This window comes from Misgurnus anguillicaudatus, chromosome 10, assembly GCF_027580225.2.
Source record: "Misgurnus anguillicaudatus chromosome 10, ASM2758022v2, whole genome shotgun sequence".
NCBI classification, from domain to species: domain Eukaryota; kingdom Metazoa; phylum Chordata; class Actinopteri; order Cypriniformes; family Cobitidae; genus Misgurnus; species Misgurnus anguillicaudatus.
The window spans coordinates 26,015,098-26,038,732 of NC_073346.2; the positions used below are offsets into that span (position 1 = coordinate 26,015,098).

At 36.9% G+C, this 23,635-nt stretch overlaps 2 protein-coding genes across 9 annotated transcripts; both read right to left on the bottom strand.

Moving 5' to 3' along the window:
- Window positions 1–1,372: 1,372 nt before the first annotated feature.
- LOC129448321 (uncharacterized) lies at window positions 1,373–5,275 on the bottom strand. Of its 4 annotated transcripts, XM_073872695.1 has the most exons (14): window positions 5,086–5,273; window positions 4,935–5,012; window positions 4,656–4,717; window positions 4,414–4,446; window positions 4,272–4,325; window positions 4,122–4,172; window positions 3,979–4,011; window positions 3,805–3,849; window positions 3,606–3,644; window positions 3,453–3,497; window positions 3,241–3,285; window positions 2,950–2,988; window positions 2,782–2,859; window positions 1,373–2,235 (listed from the first exon to the last, which is right to left on the bottom strand). In XM_073872695.1, exons 2-14 carry the CDS (start codon window positions 4,940–4,942, stop codon window positions 1,535–1,537), a joined length of 1,233 nt encoding a protein of 410 aa, XP_073728796.1. In that variant the 5' UTR covers window positions 4,943–5,012; window positions 5,086–5,273; the 3' UTR covers window positions 1,373–1,534. The 4 variants fall into 4 exon arrangements, with proteins under 4 accessions (XP_073728796.1, XP_055066593.2, XP_073728798.1 ...); XM_055210618.2 differs by having other exon boundaries at window positions 3,453–3,494; window positions 4,935–5,273; XM_073872697.1 differs by lacking the exon at window positions 3,979–4,011 and having other exon boundaries at window positions 3,453–3,494; window positions 4,935–5,275.
- A 2,531-nt stretch (window positions 5,276–7,806) lies between these two features.
- On the bottom strand, window positions 7,807–16,964 carry csnk2a1 (casein kinase 2, alpha 1 polypeptide). 5 transcript variants are annotated; one of them, XM_055210598.2, is made up of 14 exons: window positions 16,848–16,963; window positions 15,748–15,832; window positions 15,564–15,642; window positions 12,993–13,121; window positions 12,669–12,780; window positions 11,431–11,532; window positions 11,162–11,212; window positions 11,016–11,075; window positions 10,752–10,835; window positions 10,542–10,652; window positions 10,227–10,429; window positions 9,988–10,136; window positions 8,999–9,088; window positions 7,807–8,912 (listed from the first exon to the last, which is right to left on the bottom strand). In XM_055210598.2, the coding sequence occupies exons 4-14, from the start codon at window positions 13,091–13,093 to the stop codon at window positions 8,788–8,790; spliced, it is 1,188 nt and encodes a 395-aa protein (XP_055066573.1). In that variant the 5' UTR covers window positions 13,094–13,121; window positions 15,564–15,642; window positions 15,748–15,832; window positions 16,848–16,963; the 3' UTR covers window positions 7,807–8,787. The 5 variants fall into 5 exon arrangements, with proteins under 5 accessions (XP_055066573.1, XP_073728344.1, XP_055066574.1 ...); XM_073872243.1 differs by lacking the exon at window positions 16,848–16,963 and adding an exon at window positions 16,760–16,784; XM_055210599.2 differs by lacking the exon at window positions 16,848–16,963 and adding an exon at window positions 16,552–16,684.
- Window positions 16,965–23,635: the final 6,671 nt, after the last annotated feature.

Consider the following 23,635-nt stretch of genomic DNA (forward strand, 5'->3'; position numbering starts at 1 on the left):
ATAAAAGCCGAGCATCTTTGTGATAAACGGATAGGAAATGTGGATCTGGCCGAAATATTAGACACACTCATCATCATTGTGTCTGTAGAGCCGCGAGCTGTCTTGTCACAGCTGATAAATACGCTCTATTTGTCTGTCTAAAGCTACATGCTGAGAGATTCAATAATTGAGCTGTGTTAAATCAATGATAAACTCACAGCGAGCAGTTTTATGCAGCTTGGGACTTAAGTTAGCAGCACCATTGCTAACCTCTGACTAAAAAAAAACTGACTTAAAAAATTAGTAATGCTTAAAGAAATATGCATTAAAACACAAATCACAGGAAAGAATGGAAAAGTAGTTGCTGTTTACTACAAATGCTTGGATTTGGGTCAAAGTTGAGAAAGTGTCCAAAGTATTAAGCAGAATTCATCTGGTCAGATCTTAGTTTTTATAAAATGTAGCCATATTTTTGAGACTGTTTAACATTCATTTATCCACACTGGAATAAATATTATGTTTACAAAAAAACATAACACACCATGGTTTTGTGATAACTTTGAGTTTGATATAAACCCTGCTTTTTCCAGACAACTCGAATTTAGGATATTTCCCACCTCAGACCAGTCTGGAATGGCGCTTTTTTAATGTTACTAAACACTTTAAATGTTTTGATGTTACTTTACCATTAATGCTGTGAGGTCACACGTTTAGTGTTACTTATTCCAAATGTTATTGTTTGGTTTGAGGTGGGAAACATCCTAAATCCGTGTTGTCTGGAACGTAGTATTAACCACAGGTAAAGCAGCCTTTCACAGCTTAATGTAACGGGTTATCACGAATTTCTAGCATGACTACGTCAGACTTTGTACTTCCGCTAAATTTCATTACGCTTCTGTACTTTAAGCACTTCTGTCTATGAAACGTAGCAAATTAGCAGAGGATGGTACCAGGTTAACGAGACTATTCTGAAGTAGGATGTATGCAGTGTGAAAGAAGCTGTGTTAATGCTTAGCAACAGCCAATCAGAAACTGCGTACCTCATATCACGAGAGCTGCACAGTCAACGAAACTCCACGTCCTTTGTCGATTCAGCATGTGAAGGATTCGGAAAAATTAAATATTGTCATATAGTGACTAAAAAAAGCCTCAAAAGGAGTTAAAACGTGACGGGAGTTTTAAAACAGCCAATGAGGATTTTCGTGTTTACATTTTTCTCAGATATGAGCGGATTTTTCTAAGCGGACTCGCGCTGTATAAATGAGGTCAGTTTGACGTCACTTTACTCATCCAATCACCGCCAATATGTAAATAAGAGCGCTGAACGTGTATTGAAATATTACATTATGGATAATATAAAGGTTATAAAGTATGAGCAGAAACGTGAAACAGATAAGGCAGGATTTTACTTTTATTTCAGATGTCTAAAGCCCTATTACTATATAATTGTATTCAACCTAACGACAAACAATCTTAGAAAAAGACCTAAGATCATATCAAAATAAAAGTCACACACTGACAAAATCTAAAAGCAAGTAGACGTTCTACAAAAACTCTACACAGCAAGTGACACATGTTCCTCTATGCTGTTATCCAAAAGTTCACTCTTCGCCCTCTCTGGACTATCTAAATCCAGCTGTTCTCTTGGGTTGTTGGATGTTCTTACTTTTTTACTGGGACATAATTTCCTCAGCTGGTTCTGATAGCTCACTGTGTCCTTTTGAAACTTCGGATCCACTTTAGGAGGATCCAGACTGCTGTTCTCACTCCTTGGATGTTCAACAGATGTCTCGGTGCATCCTGGGTTCTGACCAGCAACTTCTGTACTGTTATCCACTGTGCCCCAACTGCTGTTCCCCGAGTTTAAATTAGCTTTCTTCATACTGGGGTTATTGCTCAACAAAGTGGACTGATCTGAGATCAGCCTGATTGTTTGACCTCTACCTCGACCACCATCAAGTTCTTCACTGGCACCATCAGGATACTGGTTGTCAGAGGTGTCCACAACCTCTGGGCTGTCTAAATCTACCTCTCTCTTGTAAGTGTGCTGCTGGTGTTTGTCAGTTTCATGTGGTTGGCCAGATTGGTGTTTGAGGTTCATTCGACCCAAAGCCAAGCTCTGAATTTTGGGATCCAGTTCCTTTCTGTCAGGAGCTCCTGTCATCTCAGCACTGTAGTTTTTGATTGCTCTCAGGCTACGGTACCATACGTTCTCCACGGGTTTGTCCATTTCCTCACTACTAACGTCCATCATCACTGCATAGGTAAGAATTATAAAATGACACAAATATTCAGGGAAAAATATGCACTTCATCCAGCAAACCAAAATTGTTTTAATAGTCGAATATAAACATTGATATTTAATTTAAAAATCTGATGGAAGAGAGGATTTAGGAAAACCTCAAAACGAAACATTTGACTAATTTTTGCATTTAGTAAAACATCTGGAGACATTTAAAGGTATACTGTATATAGAGTGACCTGAAAATATTTGAATATTAAATATTATATTTTTGTGTAGGACTTACATTGCATAAAATTAGATCATGATCTTTGGAGATACAATTGTCATAAAACCTTTAATATATACATATATTATATACAGTAATATATGAAAGTATGTGAGAAATATATGAAAGTAATATATGAAAGTATGTAAGAAAAAGTATGTGAACCCCTAGGAATGAACTGGTTTTCTACAGTGATTTGCCATAAAATGTGATCTGATCCAGAAAATGTGATCTAAATCATCTGACCTGATTTAATGAAATTTAATTTAGTAACAAATGCACTTTTAATCACCTGGTGCTTTATTGGGATGGTTATTTGTGCCCTCCATGACTTCTGTCTCCATGTCAGTTTTGTCTATACTGGCACTTTCTATATGCAGAGGAATAAAAAAATCATCCTTATTTTTAGTGACGGTAAAGTACATAAAGAACACATTTTTGCTCATTTACTATTGCTCACCTTCTGAGTTCCTGATATTTTCCTGTAATGACTGGCTGTCTGAAGGACCACATAGAAAATAAACTTTATAAGCAGATGATGTTTTTAAATAGTAATTCCAACATCAAATCCAGCAGAATTCTTGTTCCTTTATAGATCAGTGGTAAAGCGTTGCGTCAGCAGCGCCAAAGGTCATGGGTTCAAACCCAGGGAACACACATAATGATAAAAAATTTATACCTTGTAATAAAGTGTAAGTTTCTTTTTTAAGCATTTGCAAAATGCATAAATGTAAATGTAAATGTAATGTACCTGTGAGTTTGGATCTCAGCTGTAACCTCTTGGAGCTTTCAACATCTAAAACAAACACTACACTGCATAAATTATGAAATATCATTCAAATAAAATGTGATTGTTTCTCCCTTATTTTAAAATAGCTTTAAAGTGAAATGTATGAGAAACTCTGAATCGTGCTATGCAAAACAATTATTTATGTTTACACAACAATAATGAATATGAAATACCTCTGCTGTCCTCTACTGATATTTTTTCAGTTAATCCACTGTCTGCTAAAAAGGACATTTTCAAATGAACAATATATATGAATATATTTTCTGTAAAGTAATTATTATTGTATTGTATATGTATCTTTATTCTGATTTTAGTTGACTGATCACCTGAGTTGCTGCTCTCAATGGATCTCTCTTCAGCATTGCCTAAAACCAGTTAGAGCAAGAAATCTTACACTACATACACAAAATATTTGAAAATTAAGAAAATTACGAAATGCAACATTAAGAAAATATACAAATTGTACAAAATAAATTGTGAAATAAAAAAACAAATTAAATTACACAGCTTTTATTGTTTATTTACCTGTAATTTCAGCCAAGTTTGGTTTAGGGGTTATATTGAAAGACTCTAAATTAATCAAAGACAATTATTAAACATGGCAGCAATGTCTATGATAGTATAACTTTTTTAATTTACTCTTTATATTTGGTTTTAACAAGCAATATCCAAAAGTTCAGAATAAAAAGGTTAACATACCAACAACACTAACTAATTCTGATGCTTTACATTCTACAGACAAAGAAAAACAGACACAGGACATTATTCTAAATGGCCATATGAGCAGTTTTTATTGTTTATGCATGACTATAATATTATGGCTTTACTGTCTTATCACTCACCTGCTGTCGTAACTGCAGGATAAAGGATTTTTTCGTTTTCTACAGTCGTTTCTAAAGAAGAAACATTTCATTATGACAAAATGGTAACCCAAATCATAAATGTGTTGCTTTGTATGCACAGGCCTGTTGGTATAGGAGCAATTTACATACCTGTAAGCATGGTTGGCTTAAGGTTATCAGGAGGCAGATTCAGTTCAAATGCATCTGGAGAGAGAACATCCAAAGCTTTGAATAAATTTAGCATGAATTTTAAATGATTTAGCTAATGCAGAGAAGTAAAGAAAATGCTCACCATTCAGGAAGCGTAACAAATCTTCACTACCTTCTGAAATTTTAATATGAAAGCAAATTAAAGACAGACCTACAGTTTTGTCAAAAGAACTGTATGAAGCAGTTATTATTTAAGAGATTTAAATATAACTTTTCAAACTTTAAGAAACACCATAGTTTATGAAAAGCAATCCAGTAGCAATGTACAATAAAGAACTATTAAATATTATAAAAATGTTCTGTATAATGTAATGTAAAAATTACCTCTAATAGCTGCTGAATTTGCAGCATTTATAAAGACAAGAGCAGTCAGGATAATGGGAATTCTGAGCCAGCAGATGAAACAAGGTAAAAAATTACATAAACATTTTCCAAATTTTATTGTAAATTAAAATTGTTGATCCGCACATTATTCAAACACCATTTATTTCGCAAAAGCATTAATAAAACAGCCCTAACTAGGCCTAGTAACAGATTTTTATTTTACAAAGAAAATGCTTTGTAACACATTTCAAGCTTAAAATAACACAAGAGTATACTTACAGCTTCATATTGAGTAGTGAGGTCCTTCTGACGACTTCATGTCTCTTTGGTGGATTTATAGCAGTGAAGATCACTCATCTGAATAGAGGAAGTGAAGTGGACAATAGGGTCACAGATGACATTGTAGAGGGGGACAGCCTGAAAAACCAACCTGTTGTGTTCTTAATGGCAGGTGTGTTTTACAATAATGACGAGACGCACTGCTGAATTTAACCCATTTCCTTCTTCTGAAAGGGATTCAATGAAGGATCTTGTTTGTGCCATTGTAAAGAAACAGGAAACTATTAGACTATGCATATAAGTTACATACTAGATAGTCACAGCAGGTCTTTAAACAAGAAATTAATAGGGCACACAAAAAGTTTCCTAATTCACTTTTATAAAAATGTTTGCATTTAGCAGACACATTTTCCAGAGCAACTTGAGTGCATTCAAAGTCTGCATTTTATCAGTTTGTTTTATGAAGATTTGTACCCATTATATTTGCACTTAATGCAAAGCTCTACCACTTGAGCTACAGGAACAACTATGCAATAACATGGTACATTCTCAGTAAAAGAAGGTATAAAAAATGGTACCTTGTAAAAAAACAGTATGTCCCTCTAAGCAGTGTTGGGTAAGTTAATTAATTACTTGTTACTAATTACAACTCCAATCATGTACTTACTGTACAAATTACAAGATAGGCTTAAAAAGGCTTAAATAAATCATATAAAAGTACATACATTATTCTGGTCACACTTTTTAAGGTCTAATTCTCACTATTAACAATTAATTACTTTTGCCTCAATATGCACCTTTTAGGTATAAAAGTGTACTACTTTAAAAGGTACTGTCCCAGTGACAACTTTTGTACCTTTGTGTACCTTTAATTCTGAGGGTGTAAAGTAATATTGGAGGGAACTTTAAAAAAAGTGTTGGTCCGACTCCTTTAAATGACACACAAGCTTTCTAAGCTAAACAACTTAATGGGTGATTCTCACGAAATCTAGACTTAGAACTAAGTTAGAAGGTGTCCAGCATCAGAATTTTTTAAAGCCCTTGAAGCCCTTTTTTTTTTGCACATATAAGATTTAGGTCTGAACTTACTATAACCATTATTTAAAAAATATTTCCTATAGAATTATTTACATTTTAGATTATCATCATTATCAAAAAGTATCATTACCGCAACATGATATTACAATAAATATATGCATTTACAAACTCATGTTTCGGTAATGAGAACTAAAAAGTTGTCTAGCTACTATGACAAACAAAATTTCAAGTTTTATCTGGAGAGAAAAAATAAAAACTGCTTACCTGGTAGCCATCATGAGTGTCACAGTCAATTATGTCCCTTCCAACAATGTTAGTTCTTTGAGGGCTTAAACAATGATTGAAATTTGTTGCGTAGGATGAGAAAAATTTTCTTGGACACCTTTATATTCCTTATTATTGTCCTTATTATATTCCTTATACATTTAGCAATGATCACCAAATACCACATGTTTCTTAAATGTTTATAGTATAACATGCACTGAAGCTTTTAATTTTTTTGATTTTTTTTTTATTATAAATATTTTCATGTCAAAGAACCCAAATCCAGTCATAGACACGTTGCGGTAATAAAATTTTCCCCTTAAATGTGGAATAAACAACAAAATTGGTTTGTATGATGTCATTTGAAATCATGTGCAAAATAGTATATGAAGAGATGTTTGTAACTGTATGCTTCTCATTTTGATACTCTTACTTTGCATTTACTTTTTTTCAAGTGTTTCATGATATCTAAAGTCTAACTTCGCAAAATCACCCTAATAGCCCAAGTATAACGTTCATTTTATAGATTAACGTCTCATGTAACCACTAGATGGCAGAAAAGGCTCGTAAATGTGCAAAGGAGGTTCATCTTAACCAGTAACTGGTGTGCCACAGGAGTACACTTTCAAATGTTATTGACCTCTTTCTACCACACAAATAAACAAGGATATAGCATCACACCCATTTAAATACCCAAATATGTTAGGGTAAAGTCATGTTAATGTCAGAAAGTGCCCCAATCGGTATGTATAAGCTCTTATTATATTTTTCATAACAGTGACTGGCTCGTGCCAAGCCATCAATTTTTATTGTAGTAAACTTCAGTGAATCTCGTGGAGCCATGGTTAATTTTTGTTAGAGATGTGTTTGAACCCCAGGTGAATTAGTGGAGTCTGAATCGTGGACCAAAATTAAACCTATAGTTTTCAACGAGAGCCAACAGTTGTTTTCCTTTTTTATTGAATTATTTCATATAAATGTGAGTGAGGTAGCCTTCCACCTTACTTCAAACATACCATTCACCTTAACAGAGAGGCTGTGTTAAACGTACAGCTGAATAAAGCAAGTGACATGGTCTTTTCTCCTAAAACAATATATTTTCTCTTTTAAATGATTTATAAAACAAACAAAAAATATCTTAACTGCAAAAAGTATCTATTGCAAACTTTAAACAAATGAATTTACAATACAGCAAGATATTTAGATTTGAACCCTTCACACTTGACACAGGTAGAGGATAACATGAGTTAAGTGTCCACTACAGAGCTAGTCCTCGTTGATTATTTCATTAACAGACAAGACCAAAAGCAAGAACAGTTTAAGAAACATTTAAACAATAAGGTACTAAAAGATTGTTGGTCTAGACATATTTTGGGAGTGACAGTAATTGACCACAAAGATTTTGTTCATTCTCCGAGACAAACCACAGAACACAACATGCAATGCTAAACTGATATTTCTCCTGTTTAATCCATTTAATTGTGGGGTAGAAAGAGATGTGTACTCCACTGAACAGTCCCCTCTTAAAAGAAAATTACAAAAACTCTTATAGTATCAAACAAATGTTTCGTTAAAACAAAAACATTCATACACACTCGCACGCATACACACAACTGAAGGTAACACAAAAATTGGCATATTATTGATTGTGTTACTCAGCGATTGGTACAAGACCTCAAACAGCTACTATTGACTCTAACAAGATCTGGGAGCAAGTCCAAAAACCAACCACACACACACACACACACACACAAAACCAGCACAGCTGAACTGAAATATAAGATGTTCATTATCGGCAAAGGTATTTTGTCATACACTGATCGAACACAAATCTTTAGAAATGTTAACAGTAGTTTTGTTTGAATTGTTCGGTCCAAATGCGAAGCTGGAACAGCATGACTGGGTAGATCATGACTCCAGCATAAACAGCTCTCTGACCCAGCATACCTCCAGTAAAGCAGCTTTCTTTTATCCCCATCAGCATATTCTTCAATATTCAGGAACAACCGACTCTGTGTGACGTCTTGAAGTTCATTATTTACAACACCGGGTTTGTGAAGTCTTGAGAATCGAGATTCAAATTGTAAAACACGCAAAAGCAGAGCCTAAAATAACAAAGAAGCTCTGCCTTTAAAAAATAAAAACCATTTAAAAACAAGTCAGTCAAGTGAAATGGTGTTCAAGCACAAGAATGCTAGAGGGACATATAAAATTAATTTTATTAACCTTCTTCAGGTGGACATTTAAGTGTGTTTCTAAACAGTCACTGTGATAGAGCGCTCACACCCATATGCTTTTCTAACTCACACAGACAGGTGCAAAAAAAACATGATGGGTTTCCTTGAGTCCATAAACCCTTAAACAACACAACTGAAGAGCAAAAACAAAACGGCAACTTAACATTTTAGTTCTGTGTTATTTGCAACATAATAAAAATAACGAAATCAACGACCCCGATTCACAATTCCAAGCAGGCCCACAGAAGAGAGAGCGAGAGATGTGATAGAGAGATAGAGAGAGAGAGAGAGAGACACATAGGGGCAGTTGGTGTTCAGGGCTGGGCTCCTGCGGCAGTGGGCACTTGTGTGGCCATTGTGTTTGGGGCAGGGATGATGGGAGAACCAGCACTCATGTTGGCGATGTTGGGCTGTGCGCTCGGAGTCATAGAGGTAATGCCTGTAGTGTGACAGTGAGCTTTTAGGTAGACTGAAGTGATTTTAAAGAAGAGATGTAGAGGAATAACAGAGTTTGAGATGGTTTACCTGCCATCATGCTAGAGGAGCTGACTGGTGTGGAGCTGGCAGCCATTCCTGGAGCTGGTGCACCTCTGCCCTGGTCTTTTACAATGGGGTCTGCAAGCACACAAATAAGACATGCGTCAGTGTAGTAGACATATAGCACTTGTCTAGCCTGTCGTTATATGGCCATGCAATTTAGTGCATCGCCATGGTCCATGCAGGATCTAAAACACACTACACTGACGAAAATCTCACAACAAACCATCTTTTAAAGGGACACTCAGCGTATTTAAAAATGCTTATTTTTCAGCTCCCCTAGAGTTAAACATTTGATTCTTACCGTTTTGGAATCCATTCAGCTGATCTCCAGGTCTGGTGCTACCACTTTTAGCATAGCACAATCCATTGAATCTGATTAGACCATTAGCATCACGCTCAAATATAACCAAAGAGTTTCGATATTTTTACAATTTAAAACTTGACTCTACCGTAGTTACATCGTATACTAAGACTGATAAAAAATTAAAAGTTGCGATTTTCTAAGCCGATATGGCTAGGAACTATACTCTCATTCTGGCGTAATAATCAAGGACTTTGTTGCTGTAACATGGATGCAGGAGGCACAATTGTATTACACAGCAGCCGAAAATAGTCCTCTGCTATTGAAAGTTACTAAGGGGACTATTTTTGGCTGCTGCGTAATATCATTGCACCTCCTGCAGCTATCGAAACTCTTTTTTTAGGCGCGATGCTAATGGTCTAATCAGATTCAATGGATTGTGCTAAGCTATGCTAAAAGTGCTAGCGCCAGACCCAGAGACCACCCGAACGGACTCCAAAACGGCAAGAATCAAACGCTTAACTCTAGGGGAGCTGGAAAACGAAAATATAAAAAAAAAAGTGGAGTGTCCCTTTAAACTCAATTTACTAATGAGAATATACGAATGTGAACACTTCCATCACATACTTGCACACTTGTTCTGTAGTATGCCGTTTGTGTATTGTTAACTTACAGAAGTATGGGTGGTCCATGGCCTCGCGGGCTGTCAGTCGAGCCTGGTGGTCGTAACGTAGCAGCTTGTCCAAGAAATCCAGAGCTTCTGTACTGACCAGGTGCTGATTCTCACTGTGCACAAATCGTTCCCATCTCTTGCGGGAGTGTCTGAACAAGAAAGCGATGTTAAAACACTCTAGATGATACATCATAAGATTTACAGATGCACAGATTTCATTTTGGGAAAGAAAATCATACCTGCCCAAAATGTCATTAAAGCGTGGGTCCAGTTCAATGTTGTATTTGTCAATGTAATCATACAGGTCCTCGGTACCCAGAACCTTTGCTATCCGAACAAGCTGATCATAGTTGTCATGTCCATGGAAAAACGGCTCCTTCCTGAAGATCATACTGGCCAGCATGCATCCGAGACTCCACATATCCAGACTGTAGTCATACATCTAATAACCACAAGAAACATTTATTTGTCTACTCCAAAGCTGTTGGAATTTAAATTATAATAGTACTGCAAAATGAGGCCAAAAATACATTTTAACATGAACAGAAACTAACCTGATAGTCCACAAGTAGTTCAGGACCTTTAAAGTATCGTGATGCCACACGCACGTTGTACTCCTGGTTTGGGTGGTAAAACTCTGCCAAACCCCAATCAATCAGCCGAAGCTTCAAAAGAGAAATTTATATCATTTAACAAATCTAGAAATCACACGGACAATTCAGACACGAGTGTCAAAAAAACGGACACAGGTAACTCCGAAATACCTTTCTGTGTTCATGGTCGATCATAACATTGTGTGGTTTTACATCTCTGTGCATTATCCCCATGCTGTGGCAGTAGTCCAGAGCCTGGTGTAAGAAAAAAGGAAAAGGCACACATTACAAAGTCTATAGAAAGTTTCCACCACAGCTCAAGATGTGTAAAAATGGTTGGCTTGCATGATGTTTTTGTTAAATGCTCCTCAAACCTTTTCAACCAAAGGCTTTTATAACATAATGGTCAACTAACGCTTTGAGTGATCGTCTCACCTTAAGAATTTCATACATGTAGAAGCGAATGTCATAGTCTGATAACGTCTGATAGAGTTGCTGTAAATAAAAGGCAGAAAAATAATCATTAATTTCACACAAAATGTAACCAAATCTTAGAAAAAAGGAAAATCAACATCGCTTGCCTTGAAGTCTGTGTTGTTGACATGCTCAAAGACCAGCGCTGGCGTTCGTGACTACGGCACAGAAAAGACAAAACAGACTTTAAACTTTAGCGCACATAAACAAGCCCTCACATATTCCTGTGGCATTGTATTCAGGACAGCCTTTAGAAAAATAAACAAACCCAGCATGCACTCATAAAGTGAGTCACGGCTAAAAATAGACTGACTTTGTCTTTCTTAAGGGTCAAGAAAACCACGAAGGGCAAATATACAAATGTGAATGAACTCACCACAGGATCCTTTACGATGTCTAAAAGTGATATGATGTTGGGACCTCCTCTCAAGTTTTCCAGAATTTTTATTTCTCGTTTAATTTTCTTCTTTTTTACTGGCTAAACACAAACAAGACATAAAAAGAAAATTTAACACTAATATTTCTTCTTGTGTATATACAAACTAATTAGCGTCGCACACCTGAAGTATATAGGTGCGTAGGATAAGAAGACAAAAAGTCTCGTAACATCCACAAAAGGCAATTCCCACACACTATCTGCTTGCTGAAAATGTTTTCAATAATAGTTGCGTTGCAACGTTTCGATCTTACGATCTTCCTCAGGCAGTTGCCTGAGGAAGATCATAAGATCGAAACGTTGCAACGCAACTATTATTAAAAACATTTTCCTTAGGCAGTTGCCTGAGGAAGATCGTAAGATCGAAACGTTGCAACGCAACTATTATTAAAAACATTTTCCTTAGGCAGTTGCCTAAGGAAGATCGTAAGATCGAAACGTTGCAACGCAACTATTATTAAAAACATTTTCAGCAAGCAGAGAGTGTGCGGGAATTGCCTTTTGTGTATACTTGTGTATATACAAAACAAAAAATTTGTCAACTTGTTCATGTTGTTCCAAGCATGTTAAACTCTTGCTTACATGGACCACAAAATGGCAAAAATATGTAATAAAAAAGCAAGGACGACTGAGCAGCCAATCACACCAAACGCGTTTTGAACGCTTGGAAGCGCAAGGCGCGGTTAACGGCGCGCCTTTTTATATTGCTAGGCAACCACCGAGGCAATCAAATATTAAAGCATGACCAACTTTCATTTTAGCAGAACTTTAAAAAGAGGATGTTTGCTTTGTTCAGCTGTTCCAAACAACGGTAAACTTCTGGCACCACAACAGAAGGTCCGCCTCTCCCCTCATTCGATTGGGCGATGCAAAAACCTGAATGACATCTAGTGCTTTTTCGCTCAGAGTTGGTGCGGCAGGCGGCAAAAAATGCAACGCGTTCAGCGCGCATAATGTTCACTACCCATAGAAAATCATTCAAAAAAGGTGCCTGCAACTGCCATAAACACGTTTGGGGTGATCGGTCTCTCTGAGGCTGCAACTCCTTAACATTTTACCATTTTCTCTTTCACAGAAAAAAATAGACGATGCCAATTATAAATTTTTTTGCTAAACTAAAACCTTTATGGCTTTTCACAGTGAATTGCAATTAAGTGAATGCAAACAACAGACGATACCTTGAGTATTTTGACGACTACTTTCTCATTGTTCGTGATGTTTATGGCTTCAAACACTTCACTGTATTTTCCCCGGCCAAGCTTTCGCACTAACTGGTAGTCATCCTGATTTCTAAGAGCATAAACATAGCAGTACAAACTCTTGAGTCACACAATGTACAAAACACCCAAGGCATGGAAAAAATTCAAGCAGAAGAAATTAAACAAGTAATAAAAGCTGCTCATTTCATCCACGTCCCTACAAAAAACAATACTATACAAAAGCTATCCTCAGGGACAATGCTGCATTTAACCCTGAGCAAAAAAATATTTTGTAGAACGCACCCCCAGTCTACCACATGGGATTCGTAGTCCCAGTACTCTCTGGGTCGCTGTGTGTTTACATCAGGGTAAACTCGAGAGCGACTTGGGACAGGGCCAGACATATTCTACACACGGTATTCCCTGAAACACCTGAAAGACAAACAAACAAAAAACACTTTACTAGAAAGTCACAAGAACATCAAGATACAGTGGCCAAGTAAACAACATTCAACAGCACAGCAAAATATACAATAATAATGTAGAACTGTAAGAAACAAGCCTCCTTTCTCAAAAGTCTCATAATGCATGATTTGAAAGGAGTTAAACAAATAATAAATGTGTAAGCACATATAAAGAGACAAAGGTGCCATTTGCACTAGGGTGGTCCTTATAATGGGTCTTTTACCCCCTAACTCACCCCCCTAAATGTGTTAGGATATCACTAAAACACACTGTGCAAATTTTTGAATTGTTCCTACAATATCTAGAGGTTGCTCAAAGCCTTTAATTATTATAGTAATATAAATATAACTATCATTTAAAAACGCACAACACACATAAAACTTGCTTCTTGGAGGGTAACTTTGTTCGTTATTTCAGTCTCTTCTGATCCGAGTAACCATATAGCGGACTTGCTTTGTGTTGCTTCAGCCATTGTTACAGTATATTGTCTATTGTGCTTCATTCACATTGAAGCTTTCTTGCTTTGAAAGACATATCACAACTAAAACAGGAGTTTTAATTGCATGGAGCATGGTCAAATAAATCAATTGCTGCCATAAGTATATATTATTAAACAATTATACATGCTAGCACAAAGTATCACATAATACGCAAATGTATTAAACTTCAACGGTCTTGAGCAACCTCTAAATATTAATTAATATTGAAAAAATTCCAGATTTTTAAATTTTTTATTCAGACATATTGGTGGGGTGAGAGCATGAACTTTTAAAAGTTGAAAAATAAGCACCACCCTAATTTACACGACAACGTTTTCAACCGTAAACAAAGTTTTTATGTGTTTGGCTGACCATTTACACAACAACTGCATTTTGGGGTCCTAAAAACACATTGATGACAGGCTTTTAAGAGTAAATTTTTGAAAAAGACACCTTGTCTCTGTGTAAACTATGTAAACGTGAACCAATGGTGTGCGTCACGATTGTGTTAATGATGTCAGATGTGTTAATTCAGTCTAGGGATGCACGATATATCGGCCGATAACTGCTTATTTTTAATATTATCGGTTATCTTGTCTGATAGCAAAATTAGGTCGATAAATGAAAGCCGATAAATGATGGATTATTTTGGTTTATTGAACCACTTCACTTGCTCATTGCTGGCCATGTGAAGTTTTGATTGGTGCTTTCTGTGACATAGCACAAAGATGACACGTGTTGCGGGCTTAAGAAGAGTATGCTAGTCTAGCGCAAAGACAAGATGTCCGCGGTCTGGGAGTTTTTCATTGTGAAATGATATAATCCACATTTGAGCAAAATAGGGATGTCAAATTATGCAATTTCCCATATTTGATGATCATTTAAATTAACGATCAATCATTCGAATAATCGTTAACAGTAATAGTGCAATAAGCCTTTATAGCAGTGGCATATAGCCAATGACATAAGTGTGCGTAAAAACGGCAGCTTCCTCGCGCGAATTAAAAGATTAACTTTGTCTAAATAACATGCTAGTGCGATTGTAAAATGAGTTAATGTAGTTGGTGTTTTGATAAAAATCATCAATCATGTTTCGGGCGGTCAGAGTGTAACGACAGTTATTTACAGTTTACATATTACAGTTTCTTGCCAGATTTTAAGTTTTACATTTTAATCTGTTTATTAAAAACGGCTTCGGGTCTCCTTTCCTGTGTATAGCAGCGTGGCTATGCTAATCTTGCAGGCTTCCCTGAAGAGGGTCTTTGCTTTGCATTTTCGGCATCGGACCCTCTCAGATCCACTGCGGATGCCATTTCGTTGCGTTAGCAGCCAACCTCGTCTCGAATGAGTTTAAAAAGCCCAGGTGTGTGTTTGGCATCGAGCATCGTTGTGATCATGGCTAGTTTAACTTCTTCGCGCTTGATTAACTTTTTCACTGGCTGTGTATGTGCTTTGCGCAGGCGCCACACACATGTGCTTGCTTTTTCGACAATCGTTAAGTTTTATCGATGTAATTCTTATCGATTAATTGTTAACATCCCTAAACCAAAACATAAATGGTGGTCTAAAGAACTGTGTCTGTTCTACTTAAGATACTGAGTTTCTCCAACAAAGTTTGGCACATTATGGCCCAGTGTCACTCATTGTGACAAAAAAACTTCATTGTCCATCTAAACAAAGTGCTTGATGCTTTGTCTTGATTGTCTGCATTTATAGCTCTGAATTATAGAATATAGAATGTGTATACGCCTGTAGTGTTAAACATATTTAGTCATGTTCGTGAATGCATGTAAATGTAGACCTTCTTGATACAGCTGTCGCGTGAACATGAAATTTTGCAAAAAAGCTAATGAAAAACTTTTATTTCCATTACATTATTGTTGTGTAAAAGTAGCCACGCACAAGTGTATTTATATAGGTTGGTTATTACCTTGGAGGTTTTCTCCAAGCGGCAAATGACAGGTGGAGCTGATGAAGGCAGATGTGATGACTTTATGGTGGAGCATAGGCTACAAAAAACAAATAAGCAAGCCGGATGAGTCAGTATACAGCAAGCAACATAGTAAACAAATATGAGATCTACAGCATTCAGGCATTGCCGGTGAACAACATACCTGATTGTATTTATAATCAAAGAGGACATCCAGGTGTTTAATCAGGAGACACTGCAATCTTAAAACTCATTCCTCATTTCATTTGCTACAAAACAAAAGGTTTAAAATTATAACGCAACACCCTAAACCTGCAACATCAGCTTACGTGTCAAAGTACTGATTTACAGACCAACGTCCATTAATAACCAACCAGTCTTCTATAATATAGCCAGCAGATTAACAACTTGCTGTTTGTGCAAGTTGAATAACTATGATCAAACACGCAAACCCTTATTAAAGGGGGTGTTATTTGTCACTGCATACCGTCGCAATCTTAGTATAAAGGCATAAACATAATACAGATCAATTTTTTAAATCAATATTAAAATCTGTTATTAAGTCTGATGTCACAGTCAAAGACACCAGCCAAACCAATGTTATTCTACATTCACCTGTTAATCTGCATGTACCCTACATTACGAACAACGATATAAATAATGTATTTCCAAGAATATATTTATCAGCACCCCAAACAGCTGATAGTCAAGTTAGCTTGCTAATCGCTAACTAGCATAGCGTTTGCCACGCCTAAGCCGTTTCTAAAACATTTTCCGCCGCAATTAACCAACAATTACATTCCAAATTGTTTACCCCGATGTGAAATAAATTAAAGAGGCATAAATAATACCATTCGTGAATGTGAAACGATATAACGTAGAGAATTATCGTGCAATCGTTATTAGCCGAACGTGGCGCAACACGCCACATCAAAGCTAACGCCGCACAAAGGGTTTAAACAAATCCATGCATAAAACAAATATTTACCTCTGTTTATGGAAACTATAAATCTAACTCGAAGGTAAAGTTTGCTGTAATCGAACCTGAATCCATACGTTGCGGTTAAGTCTTGATTATAAAGAAAGGCGGCGGGTTTTAGCTGTTAGCGAGTAGCAATGACACGCGCTAACTGTGTGACCGACAAATTACACCTTATACGGGCACACGCGAGGATTTAAGTAATGTTAAGGCTTACGGGCGTTTTCCTGTTTTACAGAAAATGTTAACGATCCATTCATGCAGTAATATAGGTATGAATTGGCTGTATAATCACACTGCATTACCTCTCGGCGTCTCCTGATAGACAATATGGCGGATGCTGCACTAAAGAAAGGCTGCGTGTCAATACAATCAGCTCAACTAACTTACTAGACAGTGCCCGTGATGCCCCAAAATACTATCTAGGTAGGCAGCTTACTTAGTTTTGAGATACAGTAGAAGAGAGTGAGAGAGAACACGCAGAGTCTTGATATTCTTGATATTTCATATACATATGAAAAACCGTAGTAGCATAGTATTTATTATAGAAAGCTATAGCCTAGATTGAAGTATACTGTACAATATTAAAATAATTAATACACTTAATGCTGTAAATACATACTACAACTTTAACTATTGAACTGATAAACCATAGTTATACTTTATATTTTATTATTTATTATGGGAAGATTAAAAACATTTTACTATATAGGGATTTTATTACAGTTTACTATGGTAAGTATTCTACCGTATTATAATGTGGGCTTTTACATATTTAATCTGAGTGTTTATGAACAGACATGCAAAAGATAATTAGAAGGAAATCCATACAGTTTATTTATTATTTCCTTGGATAAAGTTTACATTATTATTTTTTGTGACCGTATTATTTAGGAAGTATTCACATTGTTTATTAGGGGTCAAGCCCAGAATGGGCGAGACCCCTATTGGGATTGTTAGTTTTCTTATTATTATTATTATTATTATTATTATCTATTATTCTTCTTCTTCCGCCATTGCGTCTATGGCAGCCCATAGACCCGGACGTAGGAAAGTTATGAAATTTGGCACACTCAGAGAGGACATTCCAAATAGTCACCACACCAATTTTGGAGTGTCTATGTCAAACCCAATAGCGCCACAAACAGTCCAAATTTTCACTTACATTTTTTGTTATAACTGCTGACCCGTACGTCATAGAAACGCAATTCTTGTTTCTTCTGATTCCTTGGCTCATGCCGATTCGATTGCACCATATGACGTCATTTCCGTTATGCTAATTATTTCGATATTTTGAATTGGTTGTAAAACCTACTTTTTCTAACTCGTCCTAGAGCTTTTGTCCAATTTGCTTAAAGAATGGGTGTGTAGCATCTATAGACACTCATGGCAAAAAGTTATGGAATTCGTGTTGATTCACCAATCCGTTACCGTATAACGCGTCAATGAATTTCACGTAGAGCGCGAAAAAACGGATTTGAGGCTGTATCTTCACCAAAGTTAAGCGTATTCATACGAAACTTGGTAGTTTTGATGGCAGTCACGGCCTGAGGGTGCGTGCCCAGTTTCGTCACAGCGCCACCTAGTGTTCACGAGATTTGAAAAATGGCTATTTTTGCTTATAACTTCTGCAAACTTGAGTCTAAAATTATAAAAGTGATATTGTTAGATTCCTTGAGGCATGCCGAGTCAAACGATACCAAAAGGTTTTCGGTCGGCCATTTTGGGGGTCGGCCATTTTGAATTTTAACTTTTTTTGTAGGAAAGTTATGAAATTTGGCACACTCAAAGAGGACATTCCAAATAGTCACCACACCAAATTTGGAGTATCTATGTCAAACCCGATAGCGCCACCAACAGTCCAAATTTTCACTTACATTTTTGGTTATAACTGCTGACCCGTACGTCATAGAAATGCAATTCTTGTTTCTTCTGATTCCTTGGCTCATGCCAATTCGATTGCACCATATGACATCATTTCCGTCATGCTAATTATTTCGATATTTTGAATTGTTTGTAAAACCTACTTTTTCGAACTCGTCCTAGAGCTTTTGTCCAATTTGCGTAAAGAATGGGTGTGTAGCATCTAGAGACACTCATGGCAAAAAGTTATGGAATTCATGTCGATTCGCCGATCCGTTTCCGTACACCACGTCAACGAATTTTACGCAGATTGGGAACAAAGGGATTTGAGGCGGTATCTTCGCCAAAGTTAAACATATTCACATGAGATTTGGTAGTTTTGATGGCAGTCATGACCTGAGGGTGCGTGCACAGTTTCGGTACAGCGCCACCTAGTTTGAGCATGTTGATGAGCATGCCGCAATGGATTTGCGGCTATATCTTTGCAAAAGTTCTGCACATTGGCAGTGGTTCAGTGGTTCAGGGGTTAGTGGTGGTTGTCTACAAATCGGAAGGTTGGTGGTTCAAACCCCAGCTCCAAGTGGCAAGATGTCCATGAGTTATATGTCATAACAGTCATTGAAAAGTGATTTTTTTTTTTGCTTATAACTACTGCAAAATTGAGTCTAAATTCATGAAAGCTATTGTTAGATTCCTTGAGGCATGCCGAGTCAAATGATATCAAAACGTTTTCTGTCTGCCATTTTCAATAACAAAGCATACCAACTTTTTCAAAACTCCTCCAACAGCGTTCGTTTGATTGGCTTGGATTTGGTACACACAATCTAGGCTCTAGACAAAAAGTTTTTGTCAGTTGTTGTATAGCACATCAACAAATATAATGGCGAGCACGAAAATGGATTTGAGGCTATATCTTCGCAAAGGTTTTGCCCATTGATGTGTGTATTGGCAATGGTTCAGTGGTTAGTGTAGGTTGTCCACAAATCGGAAGGTTGGTGGTTCAAACCCCAGCTCCACCTGACCAAGTGATGAGGTGTCCATGAGTGAGACATCTAACCCCAAATGCTCCCGATGAGCTGGATGGCTCTTGTGTGGCTGACACTGTATGAATAGGTGAATGTTTCACAACTTGTAAATGTCATGAACTGAGGGTGTATGGAATGTTTTGTTACAGCACCACCTAGTTCATCAGTGACATTTTTTGAAAGCCCTTGTAAACTTTTCAGTGCCCCCTACTGGTTAAGAGTTTTGAGGCTTTATCTCCAGATCACTTTATCGTATGTACACCAAATTTGGATTTGTCATCACAATCATGACCTGAGGCACCATATTGTTTCGGTGCAGTGCCCCCAGTGGTCAAGTCATTTGAGGCTATATTTCAACATTGCTTAATCATATGTATATAAAATTTTGTGGGTGTCATCACAATCATGACCCAAGGCATCATCTATTGTTTCGGTGCAGTGCCACCTAGTGGTCAAGTCATTTGAGGCCATATCTCCACATTGCTTAATCATATGTACACAAAATTTGGTGGGTGTCATCACAATCATGACCTGATGCACCATCTATTGTTTCGGTGCAGTGCCTCCTAGTGGTCAAGTCATTTGAGGCCATATCTCCACATTGCTTAATCATATGTACACAAAATTTGGTGGGTGTCATCACAATCATGACCCAAGGCATCATCTATTGTTTCGGTGCAGTGCCACCTAGTGGTCAAGTCATTTGAGGCCATATCTCCACATTGCTTAATCATATGTACACAAAATTTGGTGGGTGTCATCACAATCATGACCTGATGCACCATCTATTGTTTCGGTGCAGTGCCTCCTAGTGGTCAAGTCATTTGAGGCTATATATCAACATTGCTTAATTGTATGTATATCAAATTTGCTGGGTGTCATCACAATCATGACCTGAGGAACCATCTATTGTTTCGATGCAGTGCCCCCTAGTGGTCAAGTCATTTGAGGCTATATCTCCACATTGCTTAATCGTATGTACACCAAATTTGGTGGGTGTCTTCACAATCGTGACCTGAGGCACCATCTATTGTTTTAGTGCAGTGCCCCCTAGTGGTCAAGTCATTTGAGGCTATATCTCAACATTGCTTAATCATATGTATATTAAATTTGGTGGGTGTCATCACAAACATGACCTGAGGCTAAACCCATTGTTTCTACACAGCACTCAAGATTTGAAAAATGGCTATATTTGCCTTAATCTACTGAAAACTTCTTAAATCTTAAATCATGACGGTCATCAACCAATACTTCATTCTGTGCCCTTTTTAGCTTGACCCCGGCATCGCTGCTTGCAGCTATATTTAGTTCCCCTGCTGTGCTGCAGTCAAATCCATGCATGTTTAAATAGGATTATGTCCACTGAGGCTGAATTCAATTAACAGAAGTTATAATGAAAGTGTTTAAATGTGTAATGCCAATGCCATAGTAGAACCATGTCTTTCTGCAAAACCTTTTCCTCTACCGAGATCGTCCTCTGCAGCAGAAAGGTTTGGTGGAAGTTAAATCTTCTTTGTAGAACCATCCTGACAATGAAAACTTTTCTTTTAAAACTGCACCACAGAACCTCTTTAGAGGAAATTTCAAATAAAAAAGAAATTTAGCAAAACCATTGACTTGCTAAAAGATAAGGGTCTCCTTCCAGTTTGACATCCTGAACAACATGCACAATAAAAAGATCAAAACTGATCAGACCGAAATGCCAAGCCTGAAGTTGTTTAACCCTTGTTTAGCAAATGCAACCTTCAACTTCAAGCACTGTTAAAGGTGCACTGTGTAACTTTTAAAAGTATTATCAGTGGTGTGTAGACCTTACAAAATGAACTGCATTGTTTTTATTCCATTAGAATGAGACATTTTTATCTACATACATTGTGGGCCCCCTTACATGGAAGTCACCATTTCGCACCGCCATATTTCTACAGTAGCCCTAAATTAACAAACCATTGCGGCTACGCCGTAGGATGGACGCACAACTATAATGAGCCCTTAAGCCACTGGTTTCAATTTACAGTCTCAACACTAGATCCAAGTGTTGTAGTCAAGGCCACCTAAACCGAGACCAAGTCATGACCAAGACCAAGACAGACCAAGACAAGACCAAGACTTTAAAGGGTCGAGACCAAGTCAAGACCAAGACAGGCCAAGACCAATTCAAGACCAAGACCAGTGCAAGTCACTGCATTAAAACACTTATGATAAAATGTGGAATATGCATATTATTAGGCACTTCTTCTTTGTGTGCGTGGGTGCATGTGTGTGTGTGTGTGTGGTGAACGCTGCACTGACTTTGGTTTCTGGCTAGAAAAACCGGTTATTGTTGTTAGGAAACAACATGCCTTACTACACATAAACACAGGTTAAAACCAAAATGACCATTAGAGGGGGTGTGTGTTTTGCATTTGTACTCTCTAAGACTGCCTGAAGAACTGGCACAAGCAATGTAGTTTCTGTTTTATTGACTTTTAATCCACATTTAGATTTTACAAATGTTAAAACTACATATAAAAACAGACATATATACATGAATTCCTAACATTTCTGTCTTGTGGCATTAAAAATCATAATATTCAACTATTGCAAACAGGTTTCTGTATATATGAACAGGGACACAATGAATCATTAAAAACTATTTAAAAATTTGCCTTTATTTAAAAAAAATCCCATGCATTTTTTAAAGATTGCACTGTCATCTCATGAAATCAGTTCTGAGAACTTTTTGAAATCGACAAGGTTTACAAAAGGAAGTCGGAAAATAATTAATTTTTTTGGGTGCAGATGTCTACAGTCTCATTGGATGATGATGATGTCTGTAGGACCCTGACTGAATGAAGGCAAAATAAAATTACAGTACAGTTTTTAAAGCCTCTCACACACTCACACAAAAAAACAACAACAAAAAAACAGCAGCTGTGCTGATGAAATGGTTCTAGTGACATTCAAATTTATTCTTTAAAAAATGTTTTCTTTGACTATATTTTTCTGATGGCATGTGTTTCAGAGACTATGGTTTTATTAATTATTATTACAGTTCAGGCTATAACTTCTGACAAAAATATTCCAAGTTAACAAAGGCAAACACTTAACAGGTGGTGGAAAGTGACAAAATGACAATACCAGTGACATGTTTTACAGTCTTTGAATGAGACAATCTCACTATTGTTTGGAGAGAAGCCCTTAAATGTCAGCAACATTGAGCTGCTTTATTCACACCAATTTAAATGAATCACCAGCTTTGACAGTTTTGTCTTGAAGAGGATCCACTACAGGATGTTTTATTGAGAGTCATGAAACAAAGCTTGCAATGCAGCTGTCTCCTGCTTGATAGAATGCAAAATGGGTTTAGTTAGCTGGGAGAAAAAAGGGAAAACTTGATACTGGAAGAAAGTTTTTTTAAAGAGCACCTATTGTCCGATTCACGTTTTTAAATTTCTTTGATGTGTAAGTGTGTATTAGTGCATGTTAATGATATGCAAAAGTTACATACCCCAAAGTAAACAATGACACGAGTTATCGTCTCTAACGTAAATCTCTTTTCTTGGACTACAACAAACACACGGATTGTAGGTAAGTGTTTACTTCCTGGGATTGGTGATGTAGACAAGACCGACATTAGCATAATTCCTCCTGCTTCGGACTCAGCCTGTAAGTTAACTCCTGTTAGCAACCGAATCTTTCAAACATGGTAAGGAGCGTCACATTTCCTACTGACATCAGAGGTATTCAAGCCAATCACAACGTACAGATTAGCTGGCCAATCAGGGACATAGAGCCTTTAAAATCCGTGCGCTTCAGGAAGAATGTGAAATCTGGACAAAAATGTATGGTATGTGGAAAATAATGTGTTTTTTAAACCATAAACCACACCAACACATTGTATTAAACCAAATACACAAAATAACAGTTTTTTTTATCAAAGAAATAGGTGCTCTTTAAAATAAGTTCCTTTAAAGGGGCCATGTCACAAGACTTTTTTAAGATATAAAATAAATCTTTGGTGTCCACAGAGTACACATGTGAAGTTTTAGCTCAAAATACCATATAAATAATTTATTATAGCATGTTAAAATTGACACTGGTGTAAGCAAAAATGTGGCGTTTTGGGTGTGTCCTTTAAAATGCAAATGAGCTGATGCCATGCAAACACTGATCACAATGATGATGATGCAATTGAAACTGAATTGTGCTGTGAATTATTTTCTCTG